This window comes from Jaculus jaculus, chromosome 4 (assembly GCF_020740685.1).
Source record: "Jaculus jaculus isolate mJacJac1 chromosome 4, mJacJac1.mat.Y.cur, whole genome shotgun sequence".
NCBI classification, from domain to species: domain Eukaryota; kingdom Metazoa; phylum Chordata; class Mammalia; order Rodentia; family Dipodidae; genus Jaculus; species Jaculus jaculus.
In genome coordinates this window covers 91,766,845-91,790,369 of record NC_059105.1, presented here as the reverse complement: position 1 = coordinate 91,790,369, position 23,525 = coordinate 91,766,845, and the positions used below count along the sequence as shown (strand labels likewise).

Genomic DNA, 23,525 nt, shown 5'->3' with positions numbered 1-23,525 from the left:
CAAAATAACTTTATGGCATTATTTTGGGGAAAAGATGAGAAGGAAGAGAGATTTGAATGATGGAAAATTCAAATAGATTCCACAAATAAGAGAAAATGTTAAAGAAGTAAACACAGCCATCCAAATTTTATAAGATTTTTGTTCTTTATTAAGTATTTCATGAGCAACTATAATTAATGATATAATTTTTCCCAACACCTGGTATTTTTCCACCAAACATGAGAAGAGGGATTTATGTAATTAATTGGACATCTGGATTCTGGTCTGTTGCTACCCTTAGGAACTATTAATTTGTAAAGTGGGGTGTTTTTTTGTTATTGTTGTTGTTTTTGATTTTTCTAGGTAGGGTCTCACTCTAGCCCAGGCTGATCTGGAATTTACTATGTAGTTTCAGGGTGGTCTTGAACTCACGTCAATCCTCCTACTCCTTAGTGCTGGGATTGAAGGTGTGGGTATCGTTCTGTATCCCAGGCTAGCCTGGAACTCACAGAGGTCCACCTATCTCTGCCTCCTGAATGCTGAGATTGAAGGAGTGTACTACCACACCCTGCTAAGATTTTTGTTTTTTACCCTTCTTCTACCTCCTACCCCTATTTATTGGAGGAAAGTAGCTACTTTGCTTATTTTAGTTTTCCTCATGATGAGTTACACTAATTTTAAAAATTTAAGATTTAGAAAGCACATACTGTTGAGCCTAGTTTTATTTATTATTTTGATGCTTGTCTCTCTGTGAGAGGAAAAATGAAAGAAGAAACTCATTCTTGGTTTTTGGGTTTGTAAAAGTAAGGATTTTGTATATAGATGAACAGTGTGTAAAGAACTTCTTTGACAAGGCAGTGTATTTTTCTGAACAAACATAACCCAGGTATGGTCTCATGCTGTCCTATGTCTTTAGTTCAGGCAATTTTGTTATATCTTTTATTATGCATATGTGGTATTTCTGTCTCCCTTTTGGTGGAGTTTTCAGATCTCTTGGTATGTGAGGTACAAATCCCATGGATTTGTTTTGGGGAGTACTGATAGTATATTCTCTAGTCCCATAGTTCTTAATGTAGCATGACATGCTCATCCTTTTGTTGGTATACTTACCTGAGACATACTAGAAAAGGAAGAACACAAGGGATTATTGCCAGCTTTTTTTTTTTTTTTTTTTTTTTTTGAGGTTTGTTCCTGTGGAAGGGAAGTGAAAGGGGCTCCTCAATAGCACACAGTGCCTCTCAGTGGTACAAGTTCCTTACAAAGAACTTAAATTCAGAAATACGTTATCTACTATAAGTAACCAAAGGAAAGGCGGCTTACAGAAAAACCCTTAAGTAGATATGGTCAAGTGATTCAGAGGCTATAGTACAACATTTTCTTTCAAGATAAATAATGTTTCTAAGCCCAGTAATAATAAGATTTGAGTATTTGTGAGGGAAATCTTGATCACAAACTTCCATTTACTTCCAGCTATGTTTTTAAGTAGCTACCAGTAGTCTTCAGAATGAGAGCATGTTGAATGAAGCTTACAATAATTCTTTTTGTCTGCTGTATCAGCTCTCTGCCTGCTCTATTAAATAAACGCTTAATAAGTCAATCTGCATGGTTACCATCTGTTTATAAACTCACTAAACTATTTCTGTGATACAGGAGATAAGTATTTCCAGCAATATTAAATATCTCCATATATATAATTTTTAGCAACACTACAAGAAAAGGTAGAAGGAAATGATTGACTAGAATTGTTAGATATTTCTGGGGATGGATATACAGCATTATGGTTGTACTAGTACCACTGGCCTCTATAGAAAAAAGGGGTTAATATGATAAAATTTTATGTAAAAGTAAGGTTTTGTACATAAAATGACCATTATGTTGTATGTATTTTACTACAGTGAAAATATCAAAAACACCTATTGAAGACAAATTGGATATGCATAGTCATAGATATGTTGTATAATTATGCAGATAATTAGTGTGAAAAAATTCTCATTTATTTGCAAGGAGAGAGAAAATATGAATTTGAGAATGGGTGTGCCTGGGTCTCTAGCCACTGTAAACGAACTCCAGATGAATGAGCCACTTTGTGCATCTGACTATATATAGGTACTAAGGAATTGAACCTGGCTCATTAGGCTTTGTAGGCAAGTGCCTTAATCACTAAGCCATTTCTCCAGTCCAAAACACTTTTATATACATTTCACTAGTCTTACTGCTCACTTACTTATTGGTTAATATCTCATTTATAGCAGGATGTATATAGAATTTGTATCATTTAAGATCTTATAAAAATTTCAACAGATCATTCAGATAAAGCTACTTGTTTTGTCCTCAGGGTATGTTTGTTGTAAATTCTATTTTGCTACACATTTTTTGTAATAATACTTAACCCAGAAGCCGGGTATGGTGACACTTTTAATCCTATCACCTCGGAAGTAGAGCTGGAGGGATGGCCATGAGTTCTAGGTCAGCCTGGGACTATAGTGAGTTTCAGGTCAGCCTGAGCTAGAATGAGATCCTACCTCAACTCCCACTTCAAAAAACCAGTTTACTCAGTAATAACTAATGAAAGAGAGAATGATAGAGTAGTATGTGGAAGTCGTCCTAGTCTTTTCATGACTTTTCCCTATTGTGGGGAGCTTGAAAAGAATGAAAGCCTTCAATAAAGAATAAAAAATGGACTGGAGAGATGGGTTAGTGGTTAAGGCACTTGCCTGCAAAGCCAAAGGACCCAGGTTCAATTCCCCAAGACCCAGGTAAACCAAATGCATAAGGGGCCGCATTCATCTGGAGTTTGTAGTGGCCTAAGGCCCATGCCCTATCTCACTCTTTCTACCTGCCTATTTTTCTCTCTCTCTCTTTCAAATAAATAAAAATAGATTAAAAAAAAAAAAAGAATGTGGATCTTTAGTGGCAAAGGCAGTATGTAGTTTACCATAATGGTGTTTCAAAGAATCTTTGTCTCATACAATCTCATACAATCCTTATCTAATGTCAGGTTGTATTTTTTTTTTTTCCTGGAGCCCCAGTATAGCATAGTCTGTTCTGATAAATTCTCAAAAGCTGTATTTTGTATATGAATATGTTAGGGTCCCTTGAAGTAGTAACCAGTCACTTATTACCATTGCCTTTTCAGTTTGCTTGGAATCTGAGAGCAAAATTATATATACTTTCCATAAGCTTGTTATTTTTGTGCCCCATTTTGCATATAAAGGGTTTAGCACAGTATAGCAGGAATATCTCTATTTTTTATATTATGTAAATCAATTTGTTGTGTCCAGTTCTAAATATTAAAAAAAGCTCTTAATTGATTTTTATCAATTCATAAAAACAAGAAAGTAACTTTATAATTACAGATGATGCTTAATTATCTTTTTATAAGAATTATCTTTGTGGACTGGAGAGAAGGCTTAGCGGTTAAGGCTCTTGCCTGCAAAGCCAGAAGACCCAGGTTCAGTCCCCCAGTACCCACATAAACCAGATTCACAAGGTGGCACATGCATCTAGAGTTCGTTTGCAATGGCTAGAGGCCCTGGTGCACCCATTCTCTCTATCTGCCTCTTCCTTCCTTCCTCCCTCCCTCTCTCTCTCTGAAATAAATAAATAAATAATGTATTTTTTTAAAAAAGAATTATCTTTGGATCCAGTTTTCTGAGTCACATTCAAGTTGAATTTTTAAAGTGGTTCTTTATATAGTTTCTGTATATTTTAAGCCTATAATTATGGAAGATTTTTAACATAATCAAAAGTAGACAAGACAGTAATGAATTGGCATATACTCATCACTCCACTGGCCAATATTGTTCCTTTATACTTGAGGTGCTTTAAAGATGAAATATCCCCCATAGAATCATATGTTTAAATACTTAATCCCCAGTTGCTAGGCTGATCTAGAAGGATGTGGAATCTCTAGGGGGTGGGGCTTTGCAAGAAATGTATCACTGGGGTTGGGTTTGAGGTTTTATAGGCCAGCCCTGTTTATTATTGTTTCTCTTTCTACTTCCTCCCTGATGGTGTGGCTATGTGATGCCTGCATTTTGTTCCTGAAATGTTTTTACCACCATAATCAAACTTTTCCACAAAACTGTAGGACAAAATAAACCCTTTCCTTCCTTAGCTGCTTCTGGTCGAGTATTTTGTCCCAGCAATGAGAAAGTACCTTTCCCCCACCACAATGACTTAATACCACCCCAACATTATTTCTTGTGGGAGTGTTGAAAGGCATTCACAATGCTATAACAATAATGCTATTACCACAAATTAGTATTACAGTATATTATACTGCCTCTTAAAGAAAAATGCCATTTATCAAATATTTAGTCATTGTGTGCATTTCTTGTGCATATTTCTTCTATAAATATGAGCAATCTGATTTATTTATTTATTTATTTATTTATTTATTTATTTATGAGAGAGAAAAAGGCCGATAGAATGGTCATGCCAGGACCTCTAGCCAATGCAGACAAACTCCAGACACATGCGTTACCCTGTGTATCTGGCTTTACATGGGTACTAGGGAATAGAACCTAGGTCTTTTGGCTTTGTAAGCGAGAGCCTTAACCACTAAGCCATCTCTCCAGCCCCTTCCTTCTATTTTAAACAGTGGGTTTTTTTAAATTATGCCCTAGAAAATTAAGCACTTTAAGGTTATAGAAAATTTAAATGAGAGAGGGGATGAAGTAGTATCTTGTTCTAGCCCAGGCTGGCCTAGACTTCACTATGTAGTCTCAGGGTAGCCTTGAACTGACAGCAATCCTCCTACCTCATCCTCCCAAGTGCTGGGGTTAGTGTGTGTCACCATGCCTGGGTAAATTTATATATTTATTTACATAGGACCTAGGAAACTTAACAAGCATTATGATTGCTTCATCAGCCTGTGTAGACTCTCTTAATCAGGAACTAAGCATTTTATCCTGTCTTCTGTAAACTTAATCTCTGTCTGCATGCCTAAATAATAGAGATGGGCAAAGTTTCTTTGTGAAAATATTCCAGCTAAAATAATTTAGGAAGGAAAGATAGAATGTCACTGTTTTACAACTTCTCAGTGGACAAAGGTAGCAACCACTAATGGTTGCTGACATCACAAAAAGAGAGATAACCAAAATTACGTGCTCTCCAATGGAGATTAATTTCTTAGTACTCTATAAAGGTGATTTATGAGAATGTTTGTTTTGTTTCGGTCTCACAGTTTATTGAATTGCATATATTTTACTATGCTTCAATTCATTGTACTTATCTTTCTTTTTTGGGGGGGGGGCTTTTTTGAGGTAAGGTCTTGCTCTAGCCCAGGCTGACCTGGAATTCACTGTGTAGTCTCAGGGCGGCCTAGAACTCAAAACAATCCTCCTACCTCTGCCTTCTCTGTGCTGGGAAAGATGTGCACCACCATACCTAGCTCTTCTTACCTTTATTAATCCTCATTTACCTGTTTGGGGCCAGTAGAAGCCTTTTCAGGTTAGCTACTAAGTCTTTTTGACATGACTCTGCCATTCCAGAAAACAAGAAAACTAGGATGTATAAGTCGTTCTTGGTCTAGACCTGAAAATAGCATTTCTATAGGATGCTCTTTTTCTTTTAGTGGGAAATGGTTTTGGGAGACTACTAGTTGGGTACCAGGGATGCTCATTACTATTGGGGTGGCCATTGCCTTTAAGGTTTTTTAGTGCACCTGATGTCTCTGGAAAAGACCCTTTGAAGCTCAAAATAAACTCAGTTTTCTTTTGCAAAGGGTGAAGTATTTTATTTTCTTAAAAATTTTTATTTCTATGGAAGGGGAAAGAGTTCTGAGGGAAAGGAAGAATGGGCAACTCCAGATGCATGTGCACCTTTGTGCATCTGCCTTTATGTGAGTACTGGGGAATTGAACCCAAACTATCAGGGTATGCAAACAAGTGCCTTTAACTGCTACAGTCCAAGCTGAAGTGTTTTAAGTGATGCTTTTGGCCACAGTTCAAATAATGAAAGAAAAAAAAAAACAAGATAGAATTATTGTAAGGACTCTTAATGCTCATGAACTGAACTAGAATTCTTTTTCACTTTTCCTTCTTATTACTATAAAGCTGTGGGGTTTTTTTATGACCCATATTATAATAAATGACATCTTTTCACCTCTTGCTGCCTCATTAACTGTTGTGTTGGATCTGTGTTTTTTGGGGGTTTACTTTTAAATTTACTTTTTTAAAATATAAAAGCATTACATAATACAAAAGTTTAATTTCAAAAATGTACTTTACTAAGGAAACTGCCTTTAAATCTTTTACTTTTTTGTTATCTCTCTTCAGAATTTTAAATAATGGTGTCACTATCTTTGTAAATATATTATCTATCTATATTTGTATTTCATTCCTCAGCACATGTTCCACATTCTTGGGCCGTTGTTTTACTATTAAACCAGTATCCATTATGTAATGTTAGGCAGATGTTAACAGCTGAGGTGAATAATTAGCAGTGATTCCATTTGTGTCTTGATTGTGTTGTCTTTTCAAAGAAGGTTGTCCTCTATCTGTTCATATTATATGCCTTAAATTTGTCACAAACTCTTATGTTCAAAGAGCAGGGCAGTCTCTCATGTGTGAGTTTTCAGGTGTTAGAATCTGTATTTTCTTCCTTTTAGGTTTATTCTCTTCTAATAGACCTGTAACCTCCTAAGAGTAAGGGTATGTGGAAGATTAAATTTTTTGAGGCCTGAAATTAAGCTTTAGGCTGGAAGGTACAATCCTTCAGAATTTTGAATGTGGTATCATTGTCTTTTAACTTGCTATTGATAAATCTATAGTTGGGTTTTGTTTGTTTGTTTGTAAACTGCAGTTTTTCACTTTGATTCTGTTTTATATTTTCAGTCGTATATTTCAGGATGCTTTATTTTTGATTCTTCTGACATTCTTCTTCCTGATTCTCTGTCTTAAATATCTGAACACACCGGGCAGGCGTGTTAGGTGAGACTATATACTGAAATTCCAAGCTAGCTTGGGCTAGAGTGAGACGCTACCTAAAAAAAAAAAAAAATAAATAAATAAATAAATAAATAAATAAATAAATATATACATATATTTATATATATGAATTATTTGACTTCATTTTTATTTGTATAAATTTACTTAACTGAGGGTGTTCTAGTGTTTATTTTTCCCACTGGGAAATTTTTCAATCCTATTCTTGAGTGGCTGACAGTATTTTTGTTTTAATAGGCTTTCTGAAACAGTAGGCTGACGCTATTCAAGAGGAAAAGTAGTTGCTTAGCTACATTGGAGGAGGAATGGATATGATTTTCAACCAGTCTCTTTATTTTCAGAAGTACCATACCTTTCAAAATATCCCCCTTTCCAAGGTAACTGTTGATTTCACTTAAGTCCTAGATAGGAAGGGAGGAAGTTTCTTACTCATACTACTCTTCCTCCTTCCCAAGACATTTTATATTTTAGTGTTCTTTTACCTTTATAATTCTGAAATCTTGTAGGTAATTTTCATTTCCCATCAGCCGTGAGGATGTATGTGATCTGGGGGTAAAAAAGCATGCTCTTGTTTGAATGAAATTTTGAAACAAGCTGTGGTCATCCTGCCTTGTATAGCAGTAATCATCTCTGTGTTTACATTTCTTTAAAGGAAGTCTGCCATGTATATTTCAAGCCCTGACAATATGAGTTGCTCATCTATGATACAAAATCCTGTGGAATGCTATTAAACATGGTTGAGAACATACATCTATAAATACAAAGATGTTTTTTATGTAAGGAATTTGGAATTCATAAAATTGAGGTCAAGAACTGATCACTGTGGGTTTTGTTATTTGCAAAGCCTTGATTTTTAAAAATATTTTATTATATTTATTTATTTATTTGAGAGAGAGAGAGAGAATGGGTGCACCAGGGCCTTCAGCCACTGCAGATGAACTCCAGATGCATGCACCACCTTGTGTTTCTGCCTTACATGGTTCCTGGGGAATCGAACTGAGATCCTTTGGCTTTGCAGGAAAGCACTTTAACCACTAGGCAGTCTCTCCAGCCCTAGCCTTGATTTTAAAACACTTTTTAAAAATTTTTTTGTTTATTTTTAGTTATTTATTTGAGAGCAACAGTGAGAGAGAGGCAGAGAAAAACAAGAGAGAAAATGGGCGCACCAGGGCTTCCAGCCACTGCAAAGAAACTCCAGATGCGTGCACTCCCTTGTGCACCTGGCTAACGTGGGTTCTGGAGAATCGAGCCTTGAACCTGGGTCCTTAGGCTTCACAGGCAAGCGCTTAACCTCTAAGCCATCTTCCAGCCCTTAAAACACTTTTTTTTTTAAAAATTTTTTATTTTTTTTATTTGAGAGCGACAGACACAGAAAGAAAGACAGACAGAGGGAGAGAGAGAGAATGGGCATGTCAGGGCTTCCAGCCTCTGCAAACGAACTCCAGACACGTGCGCCCCCTTGTGCATCTGGCTAACGTGGGACCTGGGGAACCGAGCCTCGAACCAGGGTCCTTAGGCTTCACAGGCAAGCACTTAACCGCTAAGCCATCTCTCCAGCCCCCTTTATACACTTTTGATTGACATACCTTCAGTGTATTAGAGATATTTACACTGCATACACTATTGTGTTATGTAAGTAACCAGATGATGGATGTAAAATAAACTCTGATTGTGACTTTGCATTGTATAAAGATCATATAATGAAGAATAAAATATAGAACATAGAATGTTCTGGAATGTAAAAGAAAAGTGTATCTTAAAAAATGTTCACGGGCTGGAGAGATGGCTTAGCGGTTAAGCGCTTGCCTGTGAAGCCTAAGGACCCCGGTTCGAGGCTCAGTTCCCCAGGTCCCACGTTAGCCAGATGCACAAGGGGGCGCACGCGTCTGGAGTTCGTTTGCAGAGGCTGGAAGCCCTGGCACGCCCTCTCTCTCTCTCTCCCTCTATCTGTCTTTCTCTTTGTGTCTGTCACTCTCAAATAAATAAATAAATAATTTAAAAAAAAATGTTCACGCCGGGTGTGGTGGCGCACGCCTTTAATCCCAGCACTTGGGAGGCAGAGGTAGGAGGATCGCCTTGAGTTCAAGGCCACTCTGAGATGACAGAGTTAATTCCAGGTCAGCCTGGACCAGAGTGAGACCCTACTTCGAAAAACCAAAAAAAAAAATGTTCACTATGGGGCTGGAAGGAGGGCTTAGTGGTAAGGCACTTGCCTGCAAATCTAAGGACTAATTTCAAGTCCCTAGAATCTACATAAGCCAGATTTACATGATGGTGCATGTACCTAGAGTTTGTTTGTAGTGGCTACAGGCCCTGGCACACCCATTCATTCTGTCTCTTTCTCTAATAAATAAAAATGAAAATATTCATTATGGTCTACCATAATTTATTTAAGAAGGCAAGAAATAATGTTCCTGTACCTTTTCCACTTTGAAATTAAGAAAAAGACATAACAGGTTAGCTTTATTACTAATAACAATATTGGAAGATGAGCTTGAAGTTATCTAGTCCAAGAACATTCTAATATTAAACCCTACACTAGACACACTTGCCCCACCCACTGGTTAGTTGATTGTTGATATTGTGCCTTCACCTTTCAGGCTAGTCACTAGCCTGTTGTGTTGACCATGCAGTAGACTAACACAGCCTCTGAAGTAAGAACCATCAGAGAACAAATTACCCCTTGAGTCTCCCCCTAGCTTCATCAGAAAACATTGAAAGGATAAAAAGAAACTGAAAGTATCCTTCCCATACTTTCTCTCCTGGAGATTTAATTGGGAAGGGGGCAGAAGGGAAGTAAATGTTTCCCTTTAACATTCTGTATGTAATGGCATAATGTTACATAATAATATCCCTATTCATAATATATTAGGAAGTAATGGACAGTTACAGGCTCATCATTATGTGCTGCATTGAATTGCATACCACTCATTTTGTACCATGCTTGGTTAGCTCCTTTAATCTGAAAGCCTCTTGCCATATTTTGGCTCTGGGAAATCTGCTATTATTTCTTCTGAGCTCCATGTATTTTCATTCTATTAGACAGCTTGCTTATCAGATATTTGCATATGAATGATTTTGAACGTTACTTTTAGCTAGAAGTAATATTTGCTTTACCAGCTAATTTTAAGCTAAGTATATATTCCCTCAGCTATAACTGGTCAACTTGTGAATGCTCTATATATTCTAACATCAGGTTACACTGATTTCTTCCCCCACACAGGCTGTTGCTTTCCCTACCAGATAGTAACCACACTTTCATGGTGGCTACTGCAGGGAACTAACTTCCTGCTGTCCTTCATACTTTACTTTTCTTTCTCTAAGTGATCAGGTGCAGCCTTAAGTTTTCCTGTTTATTTTTTGTTTATTGCCCATATACCTGAACCACAGGAAGTCTACATACCTGCTTGTGCATGCACACAAACAGACACAAACAGTCTTATTAGCCTTGCTCATATCTTTTTTTTCTTTATTTATTTGAGAGTCACAGAGAGAGAGAGAGAGAGAGAGAGAGAGAGAGAGGGAGGGAGAGAGAGAGAGGGAGAGAATGGGCACACTAGGGCCTCCAGCCACTGCAAATGAACTCCAGAGGTGTGCGCCCCCCTTGTGCATCTAGCTAACGTGGGTCCTGGAGAATCGAGCCTTGAACCGGGGTCCTTAGGCTTCACAGGCAAGCGCTTAACTGCTAAGCCATCTCTCCAGCCTTAGTCTTGCTCATATCTTAATTCTGTCCCTTTATTACATCCAGACATTTCAGCCATCTCCTCTTCTTTTCTTGTGTGTAAGAGGAGAGAGAGGGAGGGAGAGAGTGTGAGGGTGTGTGTGTTTTGGATTGGTTTGGTTAACTGCTTGTGATACCCACTGTTATAAGATTTGTTTTACAGCAGGAAAAAAAATGTTTTCTGGCTTTCAAGCAATGAAATATCAGTTAACAAAATACTCTGCTTACAACTCAAAGAATTTTTATACTATATTTTGGAAATGCTATTTTATTCAACAGATTTTAGTACTAATTTTTTCTTCTAAATACCATGTAATGGGTATAAAACTGTGGCTAAAGTAATTATTGCTTTTAATTACAAAAGGATTTGGTTTTTTTTTTTTAATTTGGTAAAGCAGTAGACTAGTTTAAAAGATACAGCAAAAATACCTGTACCTACTTTGGATATAACAGAACATCTCAATCTGTAATGATTCTTTATATTTTTGAGTAAAAATAATATGTATATATATATATATGGTAATGCTAGACTACTTAGAATGCTAGCTAGTGCTAGTGTAAGCAGATCTTTGCCCTGATTCTGATTGAGCACATTGTCAAATCTCCTATCAATTCTCACGATTAATTTTTCTAAACTATTTCCCAGCTTTTCTTGTCCTTTCCCCTGCCTCACAAGCTGGGGTGCTGGCTTTTGTCAGAATAGAATAAGAAGATAGAGCAGATAGGAGGTGGAGGATCAAGAGGTGAGTAAGATTAGGTAGGTGGTAAAAGATGGTCATGCAAAATTTGTATATATAGTCTTGCCCTTGAACTTTGGAAAGTTTCTGTTTAACTTAGAAAGTAGTACAAATAGCTCTTCAACATTTAAGAAAATCTTTCTCTAACATGTCTTCTTATGCCAACTGCCTGGTTGTATTAACAGTTTTGTTGTTAGTCTGCACACTAAAGTCACTATGTGCATATGTAAATATCTTCCCTTTGTAGAAGGAAGAGTAATTTTTAGTAACTTGTATAGTTTATAAGATTAACACCATCTCTCATTGAGATTGGTATGTAATGGATTAATTTTAAAAGCATATTTCTAAGTAAATAATGCTCATAATTAAAGACAGTGAATAAATAAGAAAAGGATGCATTTTATTTTCAGGAATTTTTTAAATGAATTATAATTACAAAATCTGTATCATAAGTTTGCCAACAGCCAGAAATCATGATTTATGAACTTGATTATGTAACATTTACTACAAGTTAAAACAACATAATAAAGTTTTAGAATGAGACTCATTGGAGTGTAAAATACTACTTACTACATAGTGAAGCTGAGACAGTTAATTTAGTATGTATAAAGCACATTAACCACTGCCAGGCCCATGCATAAGTTTGTAAGTAATAGCTAAGATTTCTTCTGTTTTTCTTGTTATAGAGTAGCAAAAGTTTTCTATCAAAATGACTTTGAGTTTATATCTTTTCTGAGCTGAGAAACTGATTTTACTAAAGACAGAAAAGTATGCACTTATTTCTACTATTACAAGTATTCTGAACAACCTATAAGGGTGTCATGTTGGTCCTGAGGAGATGGCTCAGTGGGTAAAGTGCTTGCTTTGCTAGCCTGAGGACCTGAGTCCAGTCCTCACGACCCACGTAAAATGTCAGGTTTGTGGCATATACCTGCAATCCCAACAATTGAGAGGCAGAGAAGGGACCTCAGAACTCACTGGCTAGCTGATCTGGTTCATTTGGTGAGTTGTAGGTTCTGCCAGAGACCATGTCTTGAAGAATAAGTTGGAGTGTGATAGAGGATTACTCCCCCACACACATCAACCTCTGGCCTCCACACACATGTGCAAATGCCTCTACACACATATACAAACATGCACACCATATGCACATTTTAAAAAGTCATCCTGGATCTTTGATTGCTGAGACATTTCACGTGGTACAAATGTCTAGGATATTCACACCTTCATACAGCCTTTTAAATAGCCAATTTGCTGATGATTGCATTCTTATTTTCTTTTTCTAAATCTTGTTACATAATTTTAGCACAGTTTGTATGCCTTAGTTACCTTCTTTGTATGTGAATAATTACTACATGTACATGTTTAAAAATGTCAAACAATAGCAGAGAGAAGAGAAAGAAAATGTTTATTCTCTTTTCCTTTATTCCTATCCTCATAGCATTCTTGTCGAGAAACAGAGAACTGTTTAAAGCTTCTCGTGTATGCTTTCAAAAATATTCTGTGCATTTACAAACATGTGCATAGATATCTACAAAATAAGCTATTCCTTACCTTGGTCTTTTTCACTAACGTTCTTTGATCTCATTGAGCATATAAAAGGTTGCCATCATTCTCAGAGCTTCAGTCTGTGTTCCACATACGTATAAACTGACATTTGTCATCCTATGTATATTGCTTATTTTATACTTTTTTAAAACTTGACCATATCACAACCAATACTCTATATATCTTTTACTGTGTAGATTTATTAGACAATTTCCTCTAAATAGACTTGCCAAGTCTGAGAAAATACATCTTAATTGAACCAAATATCACCTTACAATTTCCTCACATTCTAAAATGGCATAATACCAACTTTCAGATCTTATACTGACTAATGGATAAAAGGTACTGGTCTATAAATGAGGTTAAGAATTTTTTTTTTTTCATGTTTAAAAGTCATTCATACTTTCCACTAGAAATTCTTTGCTTGCTGGGAGTGGTGGTGCACATCTATAATTCCCTGCACTCCAGAGGCAGAGGTATAGGAAGATGAGTTTGAGGCCAGCCTGGAACTACAGAATAAGGCCCAATTCATCCTGGGCTGGAGTGAGATCCTACCTTAAAAAACAAAGAAATCCTTTGCCAGTGTTTATTGAGTTACTGTTCCCATTAAGTTTCTAGAAAAATCTTTTCAAGAGAATTGGCCCTTTATGTGTTGATTTTTTTATTTCTTCTTTTGACTTAGTATTATTAAATTTTATATGTAGAAATTTAAATTTTTATATTGTCAAGTTGCTTGTGTTAGTTTTACAGCCTCTGATATTAGACTTGCTCAACTATTCTTCATCTCTTTTTGTTAATTTGTATGTGTGTTTTCTATAGGATTTTGTTGAATATGTCAGGTTGATTTTTTCCTAGTAGGATAGAAATTCAGCTTAAAATTGTAGGTAACTAGTCTATCGTGCTAATACCTATTGTTGGAAATTGTTTTTCCTTTTTATCTTCAGTGATTTCCATTGTATACTATGCACTTGAGCTTATTTCTGGATGCTTATCCTGTAGTTTCTCATGCTGCCATACTAGCATATGCATCTGTTTTGTAATTACTCTGATATTTTGTCATATATTTGGGATACTTTAAAAAATATTTCTCAGTGTTTCTAATTTTCCATTAAATTTTGAAGTGTGTAAGGCAAAGATTTTTTTTCATTGTACAGTTAGTCTCTGAAGCCTAATTTTTGTATTAACTTCTTAATATCAACTCAATTTGAAGAATTCTCCTTTTCTTTTCTAGCCTTTAATCTAGACAACGAGCAACCAGATTATGATATGGATTCAGAAGATGAAACATTATTAAATAGACTTAACAGAAAGATGGAAATTAAGCCTTTGCAATTTGAAATTATGATTGACAGACTTGAAAAAGCAAGTTCCAATCAGGTACTGTACCATGTAAAAGTGTCTCTTGTTTTACAGGTAACCCAATTAACATCTTTATTTTGCATTGTGTGAGTGTATTGTATTTTATTATGTGAGTTTCTTGACATTCTAGAATTTCTGATTACAATAGTTCTTGAACATACTGCTTCATCATAATTTTCTTGGATGGGAATATGAAAAATACTGCTGTAGCTTTTTCCTATATACCTAAAAGTCAGTAGTACTTATAGTGTCACAGTCTTTATCATGGGACTATATTTTTTATACTTTAGCAATTTGGTTTGATTGGTTTTCTAAGGCAATTATCTTACATCTTCTTTGGTGGCCCAGATTTATTTAGTGTTCATGTTAAATAAATTTTATTTTGAATAACTTATGTTTACTTAAAATTTTACATTAGAAAAAATTATTCACAAAGTAATAGAGAAGTCTTTTAGTGAGATATTTCACATATTGCTTGGGAAATTTAAAATGATCTCTCTTTTTGAACACAGCTAAGTAGCATATGTCAAGAGCCTTTAAGTGTTTACACTGTTGTTTAATAACCTCCTCTCTGGAAATTACTCTCAAAAAATAATTGAGAGCAAAAGTGAGCCAAGGTTGTAGCTCAGTATTAGAGCTTTTACCTTATATATACAAGACCCTGAGTTCTGTCCCTCATGCCACAAAAAAAAGTTAAAATTAAAACAGATTTTTGAATAGGCATATTTAAAGTAAATTATTAGTTGCCTGAGGGATGGAATATAATATAGCAATGAAAATCATGATTGCATGGTAAAAGATGCTTAGGAAATTATTTATCATGTGATATTAGTGTTTGCACACAGGATATAGAATTGTTTATATGGCAAACTCTGAGGCACGTTTGGAACATATTTGTAAATGTGCATAAGAAAAGAGAACAAAGGACAACAAAATGCCAATAATGATTATATTTGAGTGCTGAAATTAATGGTGATTTGTATGTTCTTTTTTCAGTTTTTTCTGTTTTGCAAATTTACTATAACAAGGATCTGTTAATGTAATTAGATTTTAAAATAAACTTTTAAAAAATAATTTTGGTGTAACTGTGTGGTATATTAACATACTAATTATTCATAATAAAGAAGTTGTAGATATGAGTTACAAATAAGCTATAAAGTAGACTTTTTTGTTTTGTTTTTGTTTGTCAAGGTAGGGTCTTGCTCTAGCACAGCCTGATGTGGAATTCACTCTGTAGTCTCAGGGTGGCCTCAAACTCACAGCAATCCTCCTACCTCTGTCTCCCGAGTGCTGAGATTAAAGGCATGCACTACCACACTTGGCTAGAGTAAACTTTTCTTGAGGGGTATGGGTTTTGCTTTGTTTTTCAAGAGAGGATTTCATTCTAGCCCAGCTGACCTGGAATTCACTCTGTAGCCCCAGTCTGGCTTCAAACACATGGCAGGCAGTTTCTCTACCTCTCCCTGCAAGTGGTGGGATTAAAGACATGTGGCAATATGCCTGGTTTACACTAGACTCATAAAGCCAACTAGTTTACCTATAGAAATCAATTTTCCTTAAAACTGGTGAGATGGCTTACTGGTTAAGCGCTTGCCTGTGAAGCCTAAGGACCCTGGTTCATGCTCAATTCCCCAGGCCCCACGTTAGCCAGATGCACAAGGGGGCGCAGCGTCTGGAGTTCATATGCAGTGGCTGGAAGCCCTGGCACACCCATTCTCCTCCCCCCCCCCCCCGTCACTCTAAAATAAAACAATAACAACAGAAAAATAACTTATATTGTTTAAATCCCTGTGGTATTACCACCCTTTGTGTAAGTTTCCCACACTTTTCCATTGGAAACTTGTGCACATAGTTAGCTTTCTGTCAGCCTGTTGCTTGTTTAAATGGAAAATAAGACCCAGCGTACTATTAGAAGAGGAAAGAGGAGTGGGAAGGTAGCCCAGCTAATAAAGTGCTTGCATCACAGGCATGAGGCCCTGAGTTTGATCAGTTCCCATGTAAAAATATCAGGACTAGTGGTGTTGTAATCCCTGTGCTAGAAAGGTAGAGACAAGAGGATACATGGAGTTCCTGGTCAGCCAGTGTAGCCTAGCTGGCAATTAGCAGATGGTGTTCCTGAGGATGGTGGCTGAGGTTGTCACCTGGCCTATGTGTGTACATGCATAATCCCCCCCACACACACACACACTTATGCAGTCACATTTTTAAAAAACAGGTAAACAAGATGTAATTAATGCCATCTCATTTTCTTTTTGTTACTGACAAATTTAACCCTTCTAAACAACTGGTTAAGCACAGAATGTGGTAAGATCCACTTATTCATTGGGAGATAATGGTGGAAGTACTGTCAGAATCAAGGATTGGAGACACCACGTGGTTGGCTGCCCTCATTCCAAGTCCCTACTTTGTGAATTCATGAGTCTTTAATTTTCTTTTGGAGGGACTGGCATGGTGCCAGCTCCCAGGGCAAGGAATCAGTTTGTGGATAACCTCATATTTGTTAAATTAGTAAAAAGAATGAAGCACGCTTTCTGCCTCTTTATTCTGGAAGACTACTGCAATGAAGTCATTCTTGAGAACTCCAAGTGTCAAATGTTGTGATTAGTTTCACACCCCATCTAATGTTTATTTCTTGTCTTTTCTTTATGCCTTTTCCCCCCTGTGGTGCTGGGGATTGAACTAGGTCTTCTTGCATACTAAGTAATTTCACTACTGCTGAGCTGCCATCCTTATATCTTGAAACTGTCCCTATTGTTGTTTTTAAACAGTTCAGCCTTTTTTATTTCTCATGATCATACATTTGTTCATTTGAGACAAGGTCACACTGTGTATCTCAGGCTGGTCTTAAACTCATTTTGTAACTCACACTGCTCTCAAATCCGCTATCTTTCTGCTTCAGACACTGGGTGTTAGCATTACAGGCACGTACCACCACATCATTTTTTACTGGCTCTATTCCATTCAGTTTTTTTATTTTTTTATTTTTTATTTTTTGAGGTAGGGTCTCACTCTAGCCCAGGCTAACCTGAAATTCACTATGTGGTCTCAAGGTGGTCTTGAACTCACAGTGATCCTCCTACCTCTGCCTCCGAAGTGCTGTGATTAAAGGCATGTGCCACCATACCCAGCTGCATTCAATTCTTTTAAATATGAAAGTGTCATGAAATTTTATTCTTGGTGTTGCATACTGTTCATTTTAGGATAACATTACTTCATCACTGATTTTTTTTTTTAATTTTATTTATTAGTTTGCAAACAGAGAGGTGTAGAGAGAGTGGGAACGCCAGGGCATCTTTCCATTGCAGACTTAGTGCATCTAGCTTACATGAGTACAGGGGAATTGGATCTGGGTGGTCAGACTTTGTAAGCAAGCACATTTGACTTCTGAGCCATCTCTGCAGCCCCTCATTGCTGATTTTTAATAAATGCTGATATAAGCCATGTGCGTTTGTCCTTGACCTCTTTCAAAAGCTCTAGGATTTTTCTCTTCTCTGAAATTGCCTGTTGGAAACTCCACCAAGACTTTCCAGAGACCTCTCAAATTTAACCCTTCTAAAACTTAATTTACTGTCTCTGTTGGGTTTTTGTTGTTTTGTTTTGTTTTTGGTTTTTCAAGGTAACGTATCACCCTAGCTCAGGCTGACCTGGAATTTACTCTGCATTCTCATGGTGGCCTCGAACTCAAGACGACCCTCCTACCTCTGCCTCCCGAGTGCTGGGATTAAAGGTGTGCACCAGCACACCCGGCTTAATTTACTGTCTTATTGAGGATGATTTCTTTTCAGTAATTTAGAAAACGCAGATCATCTGTTTTTTTCATCTTCTTCCTTCAATCCCTAAATTTATATAGTCACATTTTTTTGTTTGTTTTTTGTTTTTCAAGGTAGGGTCTCACTCTGGCTCAGGTTGACCTGGGACTATGTATTAACTATGTAGTCTCAGGGTGGCCTCAAACTCACGGGAATCCTCCTACCTCTGCCTCTCCAGTGCTAGGATTAAAGGCATGCACTGCAACACTCAGCTCAGGTCACATTCTTTTAATATTAAAATTATCTTTCATTTAGGCCAGTTAGTTACAATCATGGACCTTTGAAGAGGAAAATGGTGCAATCACTTTTCAGTCACCTAAATTGGAAAATGGATGGTAGTTTAAATTAAAGTATTAATGTTAAATTTGCTAAAGTTGATTACTCTGATTATAAAAGAGAACATCTCTTTTCTTAAGAACTACATATGTAGGTGGGAAGGCATGTTGCTCAGTTGGTAGAGAGCTCTCCCAGCATGCACAAAACACTTAAGAGATAGAGGCAGAAGGACCAGAAGAAATTCAGGGTCATCCTTAACTATACAGTAAAACTAGCCTGGACTACATGAGACCTTGTCTTAAAAAAAAAAAAACAAAAAAACCCACACCCCAAAATGATAACTCTACTTAAATTTTTAGAGGGTAAGAGCCATGGCACATATAACTTACCCTGAAATGGATCAAAAAGTGTGTGTGTGTGTGTGTGTGTGTGTGTGTGTGTGTGTGTGTCAGGAGAGCAAGTGCCTGCATGTAAGTATGTATACTAGTAAAGCAAGTATATTTAAAAGTTAACAACAGTGAGTTTGGGCCTAAAGGGTATTCAGTTGCTACTTGAAATATTTTACTTTTGCAAATTTTCATACTTTTGTAGTAATTTCTAAATAAAGTTTAATTACAAGCTACCTTAAATGGCATTCTGTTGCATACAATTTCCTCTAACAAGAACACCTTAATAAAACACTAAAAAAATTTAATTATACTTTTTAATATTTTACTTTTATTTACTTATTTACTTATTTGATAGAGAGAGAGAAAATGGGCACACCAGGGCCTCCAGCCACTGCAAATGAACTCCAGATGTGTGTGCCCCTTGTGCATATGGCTAACTTGGGACTTGGGGAACTGAACCTGAATCCTTTAACTTTGCAGGCAAGTGCCTTAACCACTAAGCCGTCTCTCCAGCCCCAGTTATACTTTTTAATGCCTCAAAATGTTTTCATTTATAAACTCATCTCCTTAACATTATACCCTATTTCCACATAGTCATTAAAACTTCTCACCACACTTTATCCTAAAAAGAGTTTGTGTGTACTTCCTATCTTCCACTACCCCGCCCAAAAAAGAATGCTTCTTTGGGTGTAGTGGTGCACGCCTTTAATCCCAGCACTGGGGAGTTAGAGGTAGGAGGATTGCCATGAATTCAAGACCACCCTGAGACTATATAGTGAATTCCAGGTCAGCCTGGACTAGAGCGAAACCCTACCTCAAAAAAACCAAAAAATAAAGAAATAAAATACTTCTTCACATAACTTGGAGAAAAAAATAAGAGACCATCATTGTGAGTTCCATCATTTCTGTTTTTACCTTTTGTTCTCTTACAGAGGATTATCCTAACCTTTCTAACTTTTGTTTAGCTGTGGATCCCTTGAGTATTTCATTTTTATTCATCTTTTCTCTCATTTTTTTCTGTTGTTGTCTCTCTGCCCAAAACGGTATGCATGGGCCTCTATTTACTCAAGAATCCTTTCATTTAATTATATATTCCTCAGTAACCTACCACCCTGTTTTTCTTTCTTTGTCACAGTGAATGTTCAAAAGGTTAGATACACTTAGTGCTTCCTGTGTTTGCTTTTTACTTACAAACCATGTTCCTAAATTGAATTCTTTAAGGTTACTAGTAGCCTCCTAATTGTCATCCAGGAGACCCTTCTCAACCAACCTTCTCAGTATCCCTCTGGTACATTAGGTCTTGTCTACCACATTTCTTTTGTTTCTTCATCTTCTCCATTGCTACTGTGTATCTTATATACTGTTTTCTTTGATATCAGTGCTAAGCTCATTTATCTTACCAACAGATTCTGTTTCTACTTACTAAGCACCAAAATTTACTAAGCTCCAAAATGTATTTTTTGTGGGACCTTTCTTTGTGGAACTATAGCAAGTATTTCAAAATCATCATGTCCATATGAGCTGACCATCCTTGGCATGTAATGACTGACCTCTTTGTAATTATTTGTAGCCAGAAATATCAAAATCGTATGTATTTTTTGTTCTAAAATTTACTTGTTGTGTTTTTTCACCTCCCTCATTTTTATTGTCTCTCAACTGGATCACTGCAATATTGTCACCATTTTATTTAAAACCATTCACTTTAAAGAAATAAAAACTATAGAGTTCCTATTTCACTTTACTCCAGGCATACTCACCTTCTCTCTGGTACCTCAGTGTACTGTCCACTTTTTAAACTCTTCATTGTTCCTCTGCTAGAATGCCAGGACCTATATTTTTAATCCTGTAGTTTTAGTAAGCATGTTGTCTAAATCCTATTTCCCAGTCACTTGACAAGCTCCAGCATCTTTGTAGCCTGAAAAAGGAATTTCACACAGACTTCCACTGTGCTCCTTCCACTCAGCCACACTCCTTTTTTTTTTTTTTTTTTTTTTTTGGTTTTTCGAGGTAGGGTCTCACTCTGGCTCAGGCTGACCTGGAATTTACTATGTAGTCTCAGGGTGGCCTTGAACTCATGGCGATCCTCCTACCTCTGCCTCCTGAGTGCTGGGATTAAAGGCGTGGGCTGCCACGTCCGGCTCACACTCCATAATTTAGGGTCCCAGATTTGCAACAGTTCTATGTCCTAGTACCAGAATCTATTATAAGGGAAGCTGGTACTGTGAACTTTTCCTAAGAATGCTCCCAAAGCTACTGACGATTTACATTGTTCCTAAAACATGTGGATAAGTGTTCATCTTTTTTGTTTATCATTCTTTTAGGCTGCCACAAAATAACAGTTTTAAAGCTATTTACACCACTGTAATACATGTATGTTATGTACAAATTAGTGAAAGAGTAATTCACTTGTAAAAATAACTTGAATTTAATGTTTATAGTTTCCATAGCTTATTTAAAGTGTTCGCTTGTCCATATTTATTTTAACCTTGTACTATTAAAAGATCAGAGGGTCATTCCTATGATTGCAGAGGTTGATTTCAACCTGTCAGCAGTCTTTCGGTGTTTATAGGAAGTACTTTTCTCCTATAGTGGAAGCTTTAAAGAATTAACTATAGGAGTCTTCCTAAAGTAAACATGTCAAGCATGATAATAACTGGAATTATATGAACTTTATTTTTTTGTTGTTGTTTGTTTGTTTTTCAGACAGGGTCTCATGTAGCCCAGGTTGGCCTAGAACTCTTTTTTTTTTTTCCCAATAACACTGACTTTCATTCATCCATGTTAAGTTACCTGAAACAATATCTGTTGCATTTAAATGCTCATTAATGTAAATGGTTGAACAAGTGACTTCAACACAGCCTTATGACAACTTCCACAACAAAATAGCACTTTTTATTTTGTAAATTTTGACTCATTATTATTCCCAAGTTATGTTTGTTTTCAGCTCTTATATGTACAAGATGAAGAGAAATTTTAGTTAGAGAAGAGGATGCACCTAAAAAACAAATTTCTTGAAGCTCCATACACACATTTCAAAACTGCTGGGTCCCAAGTCCATTTATGAACTCTAGGGCTGTTAGCATCATGCTAAAGATACACTACCTGATAGTTTGTTAATTCTGCATAAATCAGGTCAAGCAATGTGCCAACCTGCAACAAACTTTATTCACTCTTTTGAACATTACATCATAATTTGATGTCAAAAACAATGAAACAAATCCCAACAGTATATGCAAAACAGCTTTATATTTACAAAAGATTGTTTCCCATACTGATTAATCCAGGCAACTGACTCACTGGTTTATGCAACTCTATTGAAGAAAAATAAATCAGTTCCCAGCAGACTATTAGTTGAAAATTTATCCATTGACAATTTGTATCATGTATTCAGTGCTGTATTAAACTGTAGTAGAAAGTAGGTTATCTAATAGCTCCATGTCTCCTAAAAATTTAAATGAGAATTACAAAATGTTTTGAAACCTTGTTTTGGAATACAACTTCCATTCTCTTTAGAACAAGAACACATTATTCCTTTATTGACATGCATGAAATATATCACATTTTCTGTTTTGTTGATGCTATAAATTCATTACTAATTCTCCAGATATATCAGGTATAAGCATAATGATATGTAATCTCAAATCTCAGTGGAAGGCTCAAAAACAAGAATGGATGCCACTAGAATGTTTCCTTCAATGTGACAGCTAAACATACATCTCCCTCCCTCTCAGGTGGCTTCTTTAGCATGTTAGAGCAGTGGGGAAAAGATTAGTTTCATAACCAATTTAGAGTGAAGACATTGGCCATATAATACATATGTGCCATTGTTTAAGACATCTCTGAACCTTGGGCAACTGTTCTTTTGTGACTGCTTTACAGTTTCTAAAAGTAGTTGTCCAAAGAACTTGAGTCTTCTCAAATGAGCATGTGGATGGATAGAGGTCAGTGAAAAATAAAATTTATAAAAATGAGGGCTGATAGGGAACAGCCTGATAAACTAACAAGGGAACAGTAGTTTAAATTTCATTCCAGCTCTAACGCAGGTTGTTCTGACTCTAAGGTAACATCACATGGCACACTTCTGTGTCCATTCCCTTGATACCGTGTTGTACTCATGTCTTTATTACATAGACTCATGCAGTCTCTGGCACTAGGGGCTCATCTGGGCTTGGATCACAGGCAGTGAACAAATGGATGAAAGAACTTTAGAAATAGTTAAATCGGGAGACCACTGTGATGGCAGAATATCAAGATAGATGCTGTCTTTACTGTTCATATTTAGATGATAAATTCTTGTTGTAATGCAACCATAAGTAGTTTAAAGGGGTAATGTGTAGGAAAATGAATTGACAAAAAGAATATACCACCTTGATGTGGGTTGTCATTAGGTCCCATGATTTTGCCTTGCCAGTGAAACAGATCATCCCCCACTGGACCTGCAGAATATTGTGCTGGAGGGTCACAGGCAAAAATCACTAAGTTCCTTTTTAATCCATTTCAGTGCCATAGTCTGCTTTTTGCCTGGGTCCTCACCATGGTGATGTATGTGTGGTTAAAGGTCTGGGCAGCAGGAAAAGATTCTCTTTTTGTCTCACACTGGCTCTGCCAGGCACAGGTGCTTGGTATTCATAAAATGGATGTCATAAAACCTTACGGGCAGGCTAACTGGAGCTCTAGCCTAGAATTCTTCATCCCCCTTCCTCTCTACCTACTAACTGGGATTACAGGCATGTGTGCCATCCCACCTAACAAATGAT

At 36.6% G+C, this 23,525-nt stretch overlaps 1 protein-coding gene across 3 annotated transcripts in view; it reads left to right on the top strand.

Annotated features, from left to right (window-relative positions):
• The window catches only part of Epc2 (enhancer of polycomb homolog 2), a 127,550-nt gene that overhangs the window by 59,836 nt on the left and 44,189 nt on the right, over nucleotides 1-23,525 (top strand). The window contains exons 2-3 of one of the 3 annotated variants that reach the window (XM_045147761.1): nucleotides 7,167-7,306; nucleotides 14,167-14,312. In XM_045147761.1, the coding sequence (XP_045003696.1) occupies nucleotides 14,202-14,312 (111 nt within the window). In that variant the 5' untranslated portion in view covers nucleotides 7,167-7,306; nucleotides 14,167-14,201. Of the gene's footprint in view, nucleotides 1-7,166; nucleotides 7,307-11,296; nucleotides 11,394-14,166; nucleotides 14,313-23,525 lie in introns of all 3 variants that reach the window. The other 2 variants (XM_045147760.1, XM_045147759.1) reach the window with 2 other exon arrangements.